Below are 16,932 nucleotides of genomic sequence, written 5' to 3' on the forward strand. Positions count from 1 at the left end.
ACACTTGGATCTAGAAACAGACAAACAACTCTGCTAGCCTCTGAATTGAAATTGAAACACGCCCATTCCCTTGTTGACAGATTGATATGGCTAATTCCTCCCGCAAGGAGGCGCTGCTCTACTGTATGAGCAGCGTAGAGGGATCTCTGCCCGAGTCTAGGTTCAAGACATTAGCGTGTGTGTGTGGTGTGTGTGGTGTGTGTATCCAGTGAAATTTACCCGGAGACGGACTGAGACAGTTTTCGACCGTACCAATATGTGTGGCCTATAAATATATTATATTAACCCCAGCGGAATCGTCTAATGGGCACAACAGTATCGAAAATGAGGGAATAATCGGAGGAGACAAACGGCGGGGCTCGTCTGCAGCTAGCTAACGTTTTGTTAAACTGCGAGTGGGATCACAGCTGCTGGCTACGAAAATGTCGGGAAAAATAGAGAGCAAGCAAGGTAAGTCCTGCCCGATTAGACCCAACCACACTGCTCCACCTCGGGATACTGTATAACGGTATCCCTCACACGGGGCACGGGTGGATATAATGTGGGGTCTGTGGACCGATACATACGCTAAAGTGGGCTCCAGATAACGTTGGAAGAATATGTTGAGTGTAAATGGTGGTTTAATAGGGCCTTATGGATTGTTCTTTTCTCGGCTAACATTATCCAGTTAAAATAAAGCGTCACCGTATCTGCTAGCTGGTATTAGCTACTGTTAGTCGCTTGAGCAAATTGCTTTATTTGTACCGTTTCAACCTCATGATGGTTAGAGATAATTAGCTGGTTAACTGACCAGTAAATGATCAACGTTGTAACTACTCCAGCAATGTAGCAAGGAAGATATCGGGGGCTAACGTTACGTAGCCTACAAAATACCATTTGAATGTGCTATGATTCCATAGCTTACTTCACCGGCATTTCACCATTCACTCTCTCAGCTCAACGGGCGTAAATATACCCTGGTTTGATTGTTTGGGAGCATCACTAACATTCATAATATATATAGGCTAGGAAGAAACATTTAAAGATAATTACATTAATGAGGATATTGTGTTTGGAATTCTTCATCTGCTTCTTAGTTGGACGTTAGCTGACATTTAAGATGAGTTTGTAACGGTAGCTAGCCACAGCTAAAAGCTTAGCTTTTTACTAGCTGAATTAACGCTAGCTATGTTGTTGCCTACCTAGTACACTGGAGTTCAAATGTGTTCACGCCCAAGACTGTCGTGTGTATTTGTGTTGTGATTTTAACATTGTGCACGTGGCATTTTTCGTTGCTTTACCCCTTGTTGTGTATGTCTACTAGCGCCAGTCATATTGAATGCAGCTTTAACGTTAAATACAGATAAAGCCGTGCGGAGCGCACTGAGTGTGAGAGGAACAGGGTGGTCTCGGGTATGCCTTTGGAAGGAAACTTTATACCCGCCAGCTACACTTGCATCCCACTCCACCAGCTGTCTCCCTGCTTCGTTCCCCATACAGCCCTGCCCGGTGATGCCTGCAGTAAATGGACATACACACTATCCCAGTAACAGGCGGGGAGGGAGTGTCATCCACCACTAGCTCAGTCATTCTTCATAGGCGTAAAAGTTTCCGATTCCTTTCGTGTCTTGCAGACAGATGACTACATATGGTCACAGCTTAAAAAAAAAACTCAGAGGCAGTGTAGCTTTTGTATATTATGGTACAATGATAAGTTAAAAGGATAATAGTCACTATGATCCCAATCCATCACTTCTCTCACATGGACCTGCTTCCCCCAGGCTTTCTAGTTATGTTTACCAGGTCAGGTCACTTGTTGAACTGCAGTCTCTGCTCTCTTCCACATGCAGCCATCGATCCCAAATATGTACCCAGAGGACACACTGTGCTGGATGCCAGTGAAATGGAAAGAGGGGGCAAGGCTGGGGACTACACTGAAAAACTGTGCACCAGGCATAGCTTCAGTGTCAGCTTGTTAAGCCTTTTCCTCAGAGAGAGGGAGAATGTGTGTAAAGATGGGATGAAGTAGATGGTGTTAAAAGGAGACTGTTGTCTATGTGGGCTTAGGCTGTGGAAACTCTACAGAAAGGGGACCAGTTTTAGACCTGGACAGAAGGAGATTAATTAACTGGTGCCTCGAGGAGAAAATTAAAAGGGAAAAGATTTGGATAAAGTGAAATAAAATTCACACCTGTAAGTAGGGATTCCTGCACGTGGATATAGTCATGGGTTAAGGTTTGAATAGTGATATGATGCAAATGGTTACCACAGGACACAGAACAAGTAGGACTATCAATGCACACATGGACACCAAGCTCCAGCTGGAGACTTATGGCCAGCATTTCTTCCAGAGTCATTAGCTGCATCAACATACTCCCTCATCACCATGGATACTGTGACCTGCTGTCACTTACTTGTCCTCTTGTGGGTGGTAAACGCTGTTACCTGTTTAGAGCCTCTTCTTCCGCTTGTGTGTAGCTTAGATAGGATGTCATCCCTGAGAGAATCAAATGGGTATTTGTTTCAACATTGGCTGAACCCCATTCTCTGTATACGAACCCACATGACTTCATCACTCAGGCAGCCCAAACTGTAATCCATAAACAGATTCAGAGTCTGGGGTGGTGCAAAAGAGCAACAGCAGCAGACAGCTAAACTAATCTGCAATGCTGTCCTTAGAGAAAATGAACTGGGTGGAGAAGACTGAAAATATGTGCATTTTTATTTGTAGGTTTTCAATATAGGTACTCAAACCTAAGAAGGTTTTAAACCTGCCTTTACACATGTACATAAGGTTTGTTAAATAACTAGCCACATGTTGTCCATGTCAGCAATTATTAACAGCTCTTATGTTTGGAGTTCTCTTTTAAATTTATATCCAGAATTGGGTACATTTCATTTTTCACACCTGCGGATGATAAGTGATATAAAATGGTTTGGGTGTGTTTATATTGTATATGAAATAAAAATATTTTCTGCTAATTATCGCTGATGTGCCATATATTGGTATAGATACTTTGTTTAGCTATGCAACTGTGCTGTATGTGGCTCTCCCACTGAGCGTTACGCAAGTTCAGACTCCACTGTGTTCACAGGCGTTGTGCTTACTGAAATTAGTAAAATTGCTCATTGTTTAGTATGTGTATTTGTCTGATGTAATGCTTTTGATGACCTAATTAGACACCCTGGAGTGATTCAACTGCAGTTATAGTTGGTTGTGATACATTTAATGCAACACCCTTGAAACAAGCTGTGACGTTGTAGAATAAAGCCTGCATCCACTTTTCAGGAAAACATTGCTGTAGGAAAAACAGATGTGACTTTTTTTTTGCTAAGACAAGGGTTTGTGTGTGTGTGTGTTTGTGTCCGGTCCTGTGTATAAACTCTTCATTCACATGAATATAGAAAAAAAAAAATAGAATGGCTTGTCTACGACCCATGACAATTATAGTTGCTTCTTGTTGCCAGAATATGTGCACGGTTTACATTTTACGGACTATGAAACTAGTTTTATTCTAAAGATAAGCTTTAAAACTCAAATGTCTAGTGCCCTTTTCCATACTGTGTTGAAAAAGCACTGTGGCCTGAGTAAATCCTTATAAATCCATGTGTTTGTGCTTGTGCATGGATGTTGTGCACACATTTCCCATTCAGTAGATTGCCTGTATTGTTGTTTCAGCTCTTTGAGTGTTGTTTCTGTATCTCTGTCTGACAAACTTTACAGCAAGAAACACCCTTATGAACACACAACTTCATGAATAAGAGAAACAAGCCTTAATTGAGACTCATTATTTGTATTATCGTCATTTTTGCAGTTCCAAAACTTGTATTTCCTTATTCTCCCCACAGAGACTGGGATTGTGACACAACAGTTTTGGCATGTCAGTATTGGTAACAAAGTTGTGGGAGTAGTGGCGCAATGTTTTATTATTAGCCTGTTGACTCTTCTCTTACAGGACAGTCAATGGTAGTAGCCGGCCAGAACCCCGCCCCCTCCTTGCATAGTGTGGAAGTGTGTATCTGCGTATTTGCCTTTGAAAGGCTTCAGCTGTAATGCAAAGAGTTTACTCTCAACCATTCCTAAAGTTAACACTCAAGTGTAAGTCATTTTGATGGCTTTGTGTTTGTGGTTACTGCATCACTTCAGACGGAAATATCTTATCTCTAATAGCAAGCTCTGCATGCCTTAGTCACCAAAACTCTGAGCAAAAGCTCAAGGAGTCGCAATTACAAAAGTGGGTGATTAGACTGATCTCATGAAGTGGTGTATGTATGACATGCCAATTCGTATTACCATTATTGGCGTGTTATCAAGACGCATACTCACTTTTAAGCGTGTTTAACAACACCATTCGGCCTCCATTGACTTAACATTACCTTGCGATTGCGTGTGAATTGACGCCGTAGCGAGTAGTATGCAGAGATATATAGTAACGAAGTAGAACTACTTCACTACTGTACTTAAGTACTAAAAGGCTGTATCTGTACTCTACTGGAGTATTATTGTTTTCTCCTACTTCCACTTTTACTTGAGTACATATTTCCGATGAGTTTAATACTTTTACTCCGATAAATTTTTTATGTGCTGCATCGTTACTCGTTACTGTTGTGAATTCCTCACGCTACGGAGACTGTGTAGGTTACAGTGTGTGTAGTTACGGCTACGTTAGTTACGGCTACGTTAGTTACGGCTACGTTAGTTACGGCTACGTTAGTTACGGCTACGTTAGTTACGTGTTTCTTTTCATTACGGTCACCTGTTCAGAAGTCAGAGACGATGTAAGTTTGTACTCTTTCTATTTAGCTATTGTTAAGCTATTCCTGAGTTGTTTAAGTCTGCAATGAGTACTGAATGTTAACCGTTTTACCCTGTGATGTGAAGCTGCTAGTTTATCTGTATTTTGCTAGCTTGCTAACTTTCCTGTTCATCACACGTTACTAGCTAGTGTGATACATTTTTGGGGGCTTTAATCGTTACTGTGCTGGAGAGGATGTTCATTTTACTTGCACAGTGTGATAATTGTACATTTTATTTCAGTATTTGTTAATATTTGTTATTTTTAATATTTGGTAATTCCTTTGGCTACAGCCTTGGCTAAACATTTGACATAATATAAACAATATGATATTCAAACTTTTGACTGAATTCTTTAATAACTACATAACACAATACTTGTACTTTTACTTTCAGTACTTGAGTAGTACATTTTAGGACCGATGAAGACATGAAAGGGGAGAGAGAGGGGAAACGACACGCAGCAAAGGGCCGCAGGTCGGAGTCGAACCTGTGGTCACTGCGTCAAGGAGTAAACCTCTATATGTGCGCCTGCTCTACCAACTGAGCTAACTGGCCACGACATGCTGCAATTTTGAGGTTTGATGGCAGAAAGCATTTCACCCTCCCTCTCCCACAGAATGAGAGGCTTGCTGTTCCCATATAGGTTTAGCTGTGTTGTAATTAGTTTTTTTGTGTGTGTGCTGTGTATAGGAAAGCAAAAAGAGGGAGGGAATACAGCTTAGGGAGAGAAAGAAAGAGGGTGGAGGAAGGTAGAGCATTGATGGGAATCGAGTCTCTGCACAGAGAGAGAAACCAGGGAGAGAAATGGATGGATTACATGTTGTGGTAATGACTGGATCGAGGATATCAATAAGCAGTGGAAGGCTATGTCTGTGAAGGCAATCAGGTCTTGTAACATAAATATTTTCAAGGCTGTTCTCCCTTCAACAGCTTCTAAGGAGCTAAAGATGGCAGTTTTCTGAGATCTCATATGTAATTCAATTCGGCTTCCATTTACAGGTCGTATTCATCTCTCTACTTTCATGTGTGCTCTTGAGACATCTTTCTTAGAGGGGTTCGTCTTTATAAGATGATGCTTCACTTGATTTCTCTGCTGTGCGTTGGCCTACATGCCAGACAGCAGGTCATTTATTCCCGCAGGTGGCATGCTCCGTTCCTTACAACTCCTCAGTACATCCCCACTTCAGATTGCTGTGGGTTGGACCCTCTCCAGGACCACTGATGACCGCTTAGACGGCCTTCCTTAGATGTTCTGTCCAGGATTATGTGATTCTAGACATATTTTTACAAGAAGAATTATTTAAAAAAACAACAATGAACTCTGGAAAAGCACATCACTTTTTCAATTCCTTTTGCCTTCTCTCCATGCTATTTGTGGATCTCTGAAGTGCTGTGTAGTGTGTCTGAGTCAAGAGAGAATGATCATGCGAACTAGTCAGTTTGTGACTAACGCTCAGCAGTGCTACTGAGCGATAGCTGTGAAACAATGTCAGCCTGACCAGCAAGTCATCAGTATACAAAAAGTATAACCATCAGCATCACTCCCGGACCAGTAGCTGTGTGTGGACTCAGGCCTCTTGGATGGGCAATATAAGCTGGAGGAGCCAGGCCTCCTCGGAGGACACAGACTCCTCTCTACAGGGGGATCTAGATGAGGACACAGGTAAAGACACACAAATATACACAGCTCTTCTCCTGAGACATGGTGGACTGTAAGATCAATGTCGCACTTGCTGTTCTCTCATTAATGCTGACATTAGTCCATTGCTCTGATTGATCTTTCCCAAAATGGGATTTTATTTTGGGCATTTAAATGATATTAATAACAATGAAGAAACTGGATAAAGCTTTTTAATATTCTCTGTTTTTCCACAATTCAAACAGCACAGATCCTAAAAGTAAGAAGACTAGGCATTATTTGAAATGTAAATGAACACGCCAGAACACAGACTCTATTCACTGCTAAAATGTATTCTCAAGCACAGGGTTATAGGAGTAGGATTAATCGCGTGCACACTATGCATTTATTCAACAAGTTTTTTTTGTGTGAAATAAATGCATACTTGCATTGGTTTTTTTGGGGATGTGTACTTCTTTGTCTAGGCTGCTTTAGCCAGTTTTGGAGCTTTAATGTAAAATAGGCTCGCTGGCAGAATGAAATACAGGGGACATTCCTCGCTGTGCTTTTTGTGTCGTGTGGCTTTATGGAAGGTGCTCATTTGCTCCACTGAAGTCTTGGGTGGACCCAGCCCGAGGAGGCTGTTCTGCAGGCCATCCATCACAGGCTGCCTTTCTGCCTTATCAGCTCCAAAGTTTGTAGACAGAAGCCGTAGGTTTTTAACCTTTGCTCATCAGGTGAGGTACTGCCAGCGTGCCTCAGTGCTGTGGTCTTCATCTAGTTACACAATGTGAAAAAAAATTGGTATTGGTTACACTGTGGGGCTGTAACCTGCATCTTGCATCCAATCTGCCTGCCTTGCTTCACCATGGAAGCTGATTCTGTGTTCACTCACATGTAAAGGTTAACAATGTTTGATTTGTTAATGTTTGTAGTGAGTTTGTGCTGTTGCTGTTAAGCTGCATGAACATATCCACCCTGGTGAGCCGGTAGCACATAGAGGCTCCATAATTAAGGTAGTTGAGTCCATCATTGTGTAATTACACAGTGCAGAGTGCCATAATATCTTGTTTTGAAAACACACAGTCTGTGGTACACACAGCCTAATAAATCTGTGCATTTCAGCCCAGCGGGGCAGTAAAAGTCAGTGTTTGAATGGGTGTGTGTTAGGGCTGTCCTCGACTAAAGAAATTCTTAGTCGACTAACACTTATATGATATCAGTTGATGTAATCGACAGAGCTGTGCTCTTTGAGAGGTGGTTAAGACTAGAAAAGCACAATATAAATGTAGTTAATTAACCATCTGTAAAACTGACTTTCTCCACAATTAATCCTGCAAAAGCACCACTTTAAATCTTGTGTTTACCAGAAATGTGCTCATAAGTTTCTTGGAAATGAGTAATTAAGCATGAATAAGCATAAAAAAATGACTCATCAACTAAAGAAATCTTAGTCGACTAAGACCAAAACGACCGATTAGTCGACTAATCGACTAAGGTGGCAGCCCTAGTGTGTGTATCTTGTCTGTCTATGCAGCAAAGGGCCGCAGGTCGGAATTGAACCTGAGGCCGCTGCGTCGAAGATTAAGCCCCTGCACGCTGTACCAGGTGAGCTACCCAGGCGCCCACTTGTCTGTCTACCATTACCTGCCCAGTCACTGTAGCTGTGATAGCCCTCTTTGGGGACGGGCAGAGTGAGTGATGTGTTTCAAACTGGCAGACTGCACAGGGCTACAGATGAGGAGGTCTCACTCCAGCCACAGCTGAGTTGGCCATGCCCATGCTGCAGGGATGCTACTGATGTTTGGAACTACTCAGTAAGGATCAACAAGAGGATGACTCCACTTTCCCATCTCATATGAGCATAATCAGCTGATACCCATCTCATTGCAGATTCACAACACTTTTAAACTGCAGAATATTTTAGGATGCAGCTGTGTTAACTAATTGCATCCTCTCCAGTATCTTATAATCTTAATACATACTGCTTAGACATCCAGATTGGAGAATTGCTTTACCAAACCCAAAGTCTTCACAGTCTGGGTTTATTGTGATACATTATAAAGTTCAATAAATCATAGGGACAAATACTGTAACTCTAATTCTTAGTCCTGGACATTGGTCTTGTTTGTCCTGTAACAAGTTAATAGCATCAATTGAATGCACCATATGGTATAGGTTTAAAGTAATGATTGATTAACAACTAAAACTAGCAGAACTGAGAACCACTACTGAAACTTGTAATACGTCCTATGACGTTTTCTTTCAGTTCTTGTTTTGCAGTGAGATTTCAATTGAGTTTGTGTTTCAGCTTGCTGAGATTTTTGTTTTCCTAACATTTCGTGAGAGCTACAAGTTATGGATACACTTATTTCCATTTTGAACCAGAGCCAGTGACTGGAATGTGTTTGGCATGTCCTGCTGTTACGCACAAACTGTACCTGTGATAGGATGTCTATTTGAATGAGGAAACTTAGTAAGTATATTATATGGGTATTTTATGCACTTGCTGACTACCATGCAATCATCAAATACAGTAATGCCCACCTCTTCAAGAATGAAGAAAAGAAATGCCTGTCTGCATGCCATTTTCGAAGTAGCCAAAGTTAAGTGAGCAGCAGACCGAGAGAGAGTCAGAAATAGTGAGTGGCCTTGGCAACTGAGTGCGACAATCTCAATGGTTGATGGAAAATGTGGAGATCCAGAAATAAAGGATTTTATGTCAAGTTGGGCGCTGTGTGTGTGTGAGTGTGTCTAATCATTCAGACCCCAGGGTGGCATGGCTGGGTCAGAGCGCTGGCTTACACTCAAGGGGATGTCCCACAGTTGCTGGCAGTTTCCGATGCCAGTCTAAATCAGGAATGGAGAGAAAGAAGTTGACATTGCTTGCAAACAAGTCACTATTGTTGTCAAGGCAAATGTGGGCGCGTATTTGCCTTCGTGTTTGTGTGTGTGTGTGTGTGTGTGTTGTGTGTGCACACTTGTCTGGCTACACATCATTCTGAGTCATTGGTTTGGTATATTTTTTATCGTACCCAAACAGTACATGACATACTTTCATGCGCGCACACACCCAGTGTTCATTCCGTCAGTGACTATTAGTTTGGATTTTCTGTTTGTGTGTGTCTCCTTTCATTGACCCACTTCCTCTTGGATGTTCCTTCTCATGCAACCTGAATGAGGGAATATGTTTCTAGAATAGCAATAATACATGCATGATATGCAACACTTTGGATTTATAAGCTGCTATGGGAAATTGTAAAACACTTTGTCAGAGTGAATTAAGTTTGCTTCTGCTATCAGTGGACTTTGGTCTGAAGAAGTCAAATGGAAAACATATCCTCTTAAGGCTTCATTCAAACATATGGACTTTTTGCTCTTCATAGTACATCTTCTACTCCAGTTGAAATTGATGAGTTAAATAATTTTGCTCTTAAATGTTGAACTGATGAACTGTTAATGCAAACCGATCCTTGTGTGTGTTTTCATTTGTCTTAATATTTTTTATTATTATGGTTGTGAGGCAACACATATATGGGACATCTAGTTTGCACAAGCATAGCCATTATAACAAGCATCCCAACATATTTTATACGTACAATCTGAAACAAATGAGGAAAATGAAAAATGCACACAAACAAGAAAAAAAACAGTAATAAAGACCCCCCTCAAACCTCCCTAACAGCTCCGCACAAAAAATAGGCACTTTGTGAATGTGCCAGGACTAACAAAAACTGTTTGCGTATGACCTCTTTCCAATTAAGTGAGGGAGGGATATTACGTTTCTGCAAAGTCCTCCTGTTTATCTTTCAGAGCATATCAGATTCCTTTTCTCCACATGTAGTGTATTAGACAGCAACTGCTTCACTCTAGGCACCCAGCTTGTTTCCACAGTCAGCCAATGACTTTTTTAGGTGATATTAATCCATAACAGATAACCACTTTGTTTAAACTGATCTCCAGCAGCATCTTATGTTGTTCACTTACAGCTGGACGAAAAGATGTGGATAGGATGTTGCAATTACCTGATCATCAAAATGCATTTCTTTATAGACCTGTCTTTAATGATTCCTTGTTGTGGCATTGAAAGACGCATCACTGTTTTTAGCCATATCATGGACCATCTGACTTTCTTCAAACATACAAGTAAGGCAACTTGAATACACCAAATGATTGATGTTATAGTACCATATTCGTTTTTGGATTTGCGTTAAGTTTAAACGTAAATGCTCACACATGTGTTGGAGTCTTTTACGTAGACTTTCTACAGCTATAATAATAATAATCAAGTGTTATAAAGTTCATTTCTGTTGTCCAGTATGTCTGCTGCAGTGTGTCAGAGGAAGACCAGAGGACAAAACGGCAAATGATCTATACATCGCTGTAAGACGATATGCAGCTATGCAGACGCAACTTTTTTCATTGATTTTTTTTTTTTTTCCCACAGTAAGACTACTGCAAAATGTGTGTAGCCTCTTTAGACATCATTGTTCACAACATCAACAAAAGCGCTCTTGCAATCTTCTTTTGAACTCTGAAGTCAAATTCCTTCCAACTTTGTCCTGCCCCAACACGCTGTTTAATGAAAAAAAAAAAAAAAGTCAAAACCACAAAAGAAACATGCAAACTCAAAGCTGTTTTATGTGACCTTTTTCAAAAATATATATTACACCACAATATACCCAGCTCAGAAGTGATGGTTCAATGTTTTGCATGCACTATAAATAGAGATATTAATGCAGTTTTTAATGAAACTGGAAAGCGGTTGGGACTATTCATATGAACTGCCAGATGTACTGTATGTACTTCCTACAACAGCAGAGAGCGAAACACGCTCATTGTTCGGTTTGTATGCATGATGATTAAAATAATTTGAAAACGAAACAAAGTTATTTTAGTGTTTGTTGGATTATTCATCACTGACACAGTTTAAACAACCACTGTCTAATTATAAGTGGCTGTGCGAGGGCGAGTCTTGTTCTTTGTGGCGGACACATCTGTCATCCAAGCCTGTTTTTAAGGAGGCTGTGAAACAATCCGAATGCAAGGAGTTTGGTTTCGCACAATGCATTTGAACTGCAAGAAGAGTGTGCATTATTTGACATCTGTCCGTCAGTCTTGTCCAATGCAGTGTGTGCGCACAAAGTGTCAAGAGGATGACAAGTAGCCCGCTGTACAGACAAGATCAGCTTTGTACAGCGCTCTAACATGGGGAGAGTGGTACCACTCCTCGCTGCTCGAGGACATTTACTCACTAGAGCGCTGTTCCTTATGCTTCTCTGTATCTGTCTCTGTCTTGTACTATGGCAGTGAAGTGATTGCTTCTCTTGTGGCTGTTTGTCTGTGTGTAGGATCAGTCTCCTATCTCAAGTGCTTTATAGTTTGCTGTTTGCTTCGCGCTGTCTTGCCAAACAGCTGCCGTTCACTGAGAATGTTCGCTGAGAATTCATCTCAGTAGATCACAGGGTTTTTAGCTGTCGCAGTGTCTCTGTTCTGGTGCTGCTTGATGTTACAGATACTGACAAGCTGGGTATTTATAGCACATTGTGGTTCTTTAGTCTATTGGTTTTCACCCAAGGCGAACCTGCTGCCTGTCTGTCTCTGCCGAAACACTCGGTTCAGAAAGCGAGCTTTAAATGGAATTCTACGAAATGCAGTAAACCACTCAAGCCAGAAGGTGACTTGAAGGATCAGACTGCTTTGAGCATGCTTCTGTCGGGCGGTTTTGTGGCGCAGTGGGCTTCTTTGTCTTGTGTAAGTTTCAGTGTACTGTGTGATTAGGTGTTGCCTGTTTAGGTGAGGTAAGTTGTTAAACAGGGGAGCTGAGCTGTAGAAGCAGAGGTTCTGAGGCCAGGCTGCTCTGGACTGTGAAGTTTGTCCAGAAAAGAGGGAGCGGCTCTCAATGAGGGAGACAAGGGACAGGAAATCGTGCCAGTGGCCCCGGCGTCAGGGGGGAAGGAACAGGAGGGGTACCCAGGATGGCGTGTACGTGTGTGTTGCTGTGTGATTTCCCGCTATCAACACTTCTACCTCACATATGCTTGGCCTGTCCTCCAATATAAATCATGTGTATGTAAATATAGGTCACCGTCTGGAGCCTCATTCATTCCATACATGAGTGCAATCATGAGCTATCACCACCTTTCCCAAACTATTATTTTCATTATTGATTGGTCTTCTAAATATTTTATCATTTCATTTATGAATTATTTGTTCTTCAAAATGTCTGGATATAGTGAAACATGCCCATATGATGTAATCTAATTACATGTGTTGTCCAACAAACACTCCAAAACCTAAACATATGTGATTCACTATCACATAACACAAAGAAAAGCAACAAATCATCAATATGGAGCAGCTGGAAGTAGCGAACGTGGGCATTTTTGTTAAAAATGTGATTAAAATGTATTAATTAACTAATTATTTCAGCTCTAATCACAGTCATTATGTGATGTGTCTCAGTATAGCGTTACCCATAGTGAGACACCTAAACATATATTCAAAATAGAACATTATTTTTAACTACCGCAACTCTGCATTGGGCTATATGTTTGTGCTGACCTGCGCTGGTCTTCACACAGTTTACTTTATTATTATCAGCCCAATGAGGAGGAAAGACATTCTTTAAACTAATTTAGATCCAAATACAGTAAACAGTCCTTCCAGAATTTTTTTTTTTTTTTGTGATTGTTGCGGGCAAAAATCCTTGATTATGCGGCACGTTTTCTTAAATGCGATGGAATATGCGGGATATTTATGCAATGAAATTGCGGGAACTTGCAAAAACTGGGGTTTCATCATGGCTTCATCGCGGGGTTTGCAGCTTTTCGATGATGTTCACGTCGCTGATTACGTCACTTCATAACGTTCCCATGGCAACAGGGGAAAATGGCTGCTCTTGTGTGAAGTAAGCGCAACATTTTTCAACATTCTGCTAAGATATATGTGACTTTTTTGCAACGAAAATGCGGGGATTATGAAATCATGCAAGCCCTGCATATTTTGCGCGGAAATCGTCAATTTATGCGGTGAAAGTGCGGCGTATTTGAAAAAATGCAGCCCCCGCATAAATATGCGGACTTTGGCTGATTATGCATTGAATTATGCGACCGCATAATCGCGTTTTTCTGGAGGGACTGGTAAATAAGCCCATTTGAACATGTAGAAGATGTGAGCATTATTTGCAGATATTGAGTGATTTCTTCCGTTCCTGCAGCGATACACAGGGACTCTCAAGTTCATTGTGTTTTTTTTTAATCTTCCTCGAGGCCACTAGATGTATAGTCTATAACTACTGTCATACAAGGTCACCATTCTGGACCTTTTGTGTTTTTACTTCGTTCACTCAACCCTTTTGTCACTGTGTCAGTGTGTGCAGCTTTCTTGTTTTTTTCATTTTACAATCGGGGCATCAAAAGCCTTGTGCTCGTGGACTATTTTGTTGTCTCCAATGCTGTTGAAAGTCAGGCCCTGTGGCATCCCATCTCTAACCTTTCACTTTGTATTGAATAGTTTAGAGGCACTGTGTGTGTGTGTGTGTGTGTGTGTGTGTGTGTGTGTGTGTGTGTGTATGTATACACACGTGTGTACGTGTGTGTTGTACTTAGGACAATTGAGTGACCTAGACCTCGGGGCTCCCTCCATAGCTTTCAATACAACCCCACTGAACTGCTGTGCCAAGGGCTCCAATTAACTAGTTCCATTAACTCGTTCAGTGCCCACTATGAGACCTCAACCCATATTGAAACCATACAGAATGAGTTACAACTACTGCCAGAGAGAGGATTATTTGAATAGTCGTAATAACTTAACGGTGTGTCACATCCCACAGTGTGGTGTAATGCTTGTACTGTATGTGCTCATTGTAACACTTAGAGCTGTGACATACAGAATCTCAAATAAATTGCTGTTAATTTAGTTCCAATTACACACAGACATGCTAAGATAAAAGGGAGGGCGTAACAGAGTGACCATCAAAAGCAGTGATGCGGAGGAATGAATGAGTAATAATAATAAAAGAAGCCTGAGGTGTAGGGGTTAATATGTGAGCCACCAGCAGTTCCAACAGTATATTTGGTTCAACTTTTTTTTCTCAAACCCACACAGTGATGTGCAAATGTGGACAAACAATGTGGTCTTTACCATCATGACACACTAACTAGGAGGGAGGAAATGTGTGGGTTGACTACCAGCAAATGGTACCAATAAGAATGAACCACCAGTCTGAGGTAGTAAGGCACAGAGAGGGCATAGAGAAATACAGATGGTAGAAAAGATGCTGTTAACTCTGCTAAGAGAGCTTTGGAAGAAGGAGTTTGTTGGCTTCATAGTTAAACAGAGGAGGCATTGAGGCTAGAGACTTGTAAATGTTTATGCCACCACACAATACACAGGCCTAATAGTCCCACCCTCTTCCAAAAACACCACCAAGCTACTGGCTTACATTTGTCACAGAGCTCTGTGTTAGTGTCATATGTCTTATTGGATTGTACATGTACCGATCTGTTTTTTATTCCAGAGAACATGAAATTTTTTTCATCATGAAATGTCTCGTCAATTATCATCAATAATTAACTGCCTGACCAGAACAGTTCATTGAGGAACTCACTTTGAATTTAATACTGTGATCATATTTCAAATTACCTGCTGAAAAGACGAATCATTCTCTTTGTGAGCTTTCAAAACAACCACAGCAGGTAATGTCAGCTTCCCTTGTGTGGAACTGCAGAAAGTCCCTGCCAGGATTTACTGTGTATTTCTGTTGCCCATGCATAAGTAGTTATCTTGCCCACCATTTGACAGTGTGATGGAACACAGTAGGGCTGTCCTCGACTAAAGAAATTCTTAGTCGACTAACACTTATATGATTTTGTCGATTAATCGATTAGTTGATGTAATCAACAGAGCTGTGCTCTTTGAGAGGTGGTTAAGACTAGAAAAGCACAATATAAATGTAGTTAATGAGCCATCTGTAAAGCTGAGTTTCTCCACAATTAATCCTGCAAAAGCACCACTTTAAATCTTGTGTTTACCAGAAATGTGCTCATAAGTTTCTTGGAAATGAGTAATTAAGCATGAATAAGCATAAAAAATGACTCATCAACTAAAGAAATCTTAGTCGACTAAGACCAAAACGACCGATTAGTCGACTAATCGACTAAGAGGTGGCAGCCCTAGAACACAGACACTTACTTTGCAAATAGCAATATTATTATTAATATTGGCACAGCTCACCATTTGCTTCTGGTTAATTAATTAATTAAATATACACAAGAGTTTTCTGGAATTATCTGGATTAATGAACACAAAAAGTGGTAAATGATGCCTCATATTATTGAGAACTGATTTAATATTTCAGGACATTACAATCTGTCTTACGGTAATACTATATATATATATATATATATATATATATAGGCCTATTATTGATATGCTATAGTTTTATCGTAGTACAAAGTACCTCAGTGGAATTCCTTACTTCATTTGATGAAATGATCCAACAACCTTTGTATAGTCGTCACAAAATGATAGTAAATGATTAACATTATAGAAATAAACTATAGACTAGACTAAAATAGACTAACTCTTTTCTCATTTGTTTTGTTTCATTGTGAACTATTTTAGATTGCATCTAATGACAGTATAAGATTGAGCTGTATATAATAGACATTGTTTCAACAAAATGCACTTTCCCTGTATGGAGACATCATTCCCCCTGCTACAAAGAAATATGGAACTTATGGAACTGTTCATAGTCTGTTTTAACCTCCGTAGCCTCGTGGTGAGCGTAGTGGTTTATTTTAAGCTATGTTATGACTATAAAACAATATGTTTTGTTTCCCCTCACTGTTTATCTGCCACGTTGCTACAGCAGTATAACCTTGGGACTTGCAAAATACCGTTGCAAAACATTGCTCGAAGCCACTGTTTTATTGCTGTACATGACAGGAGATTCAGATAATAGATTGTGCATCGTCAGATTGCTCTGTGTGTTTCAAAGTGCCATGACAATACACGCTTCATTTCAGCGGGCCTTTAAACCGAAGCAAGAAACATAATGTGGCTTGATAAATGGTGGACTCGTCCCTTAAACTCCACTGTAGATGTGATAGATATATTTGGATGTGACGCGTCTGACCTCAACCATTTATCCTGAGTAATAAGAACACAACACCATACAAACAAACTCAAGAATGCAAGGTGTGTCACCAAGAGATTAGGCTGGATTTTTGTTATGTGTCTCTACATGCTGCTTGTTGCTTATTACGTGTTAATCCGACATATTTACATCCCCACAGATAATTGTGATTTCAGTTCACTTTTCACAGTTCACTGCTAAGTCTCTGGACTGTTTTAAGCGTCTTTCAAAAACCCACCTTTATACATAAGCCTTGTTTCTTTTTATTTATTTATCATATGTATTGTGCATGTGTGTGAAGGACTTTGTAACTGCTTTTTCTTTTAAAAAGTGCTATAAACATAAAGTGTTTGTACTTTGTAGATGCGTCACACAGTATTGAGTATTTTCTTCCTG

The 16,932-nt window shown here is 40.5% G+C and overlaps 1 protein-coding gene across 14 annotated transcripts in view; it reads left to right on the forward strand.

Annotated features, from left to right (window-relative positions):
* Positions 1-123: 123 nt before the first annotated feature.
* The window catches only part of rapgef1b (Rap guanine nucleotide exchange factor (GEF) 1b), a 47,293-nt gene continuing 30,484 nt past the window's right edge, over positions 124-16,932 (forward strand). For 7 of the 14 annotated variants that reach the window (XM_031317427.2, XM_031317434.2, XM_031317435.2 and 4 more), the window contains exon 1: positions 125-450. In XM_031317427.2, the coding sequence (XP_031173287.1) occupies positions 423-450 (28 nt within the window). In that variant the 5' untranslated portion in view covers positions 125-422. Of the gene's footprint in view, positions 451-16,932 lie in introns of all 14 variants that reach the window. The other 7 variants (XM_031317436.2, XM_031317437.2, XM_035991174.1 and 4 more) reach the window with 2 other exon arrangements.

Source organism: Sander lucioperca, chromosome 14, assembly GCF_008315115.2.
Source record: "Sander lucioperca isolate FBNREF2018 chromosome 14, SLUC_FBN_1.2, whole genome shotgun sequence".
Lineage (NCBI taxonomy): Eukaryota > Metazoa > Chordata > Actinopteri > Perciformes > Percidae > Sander > Sander lucioperca.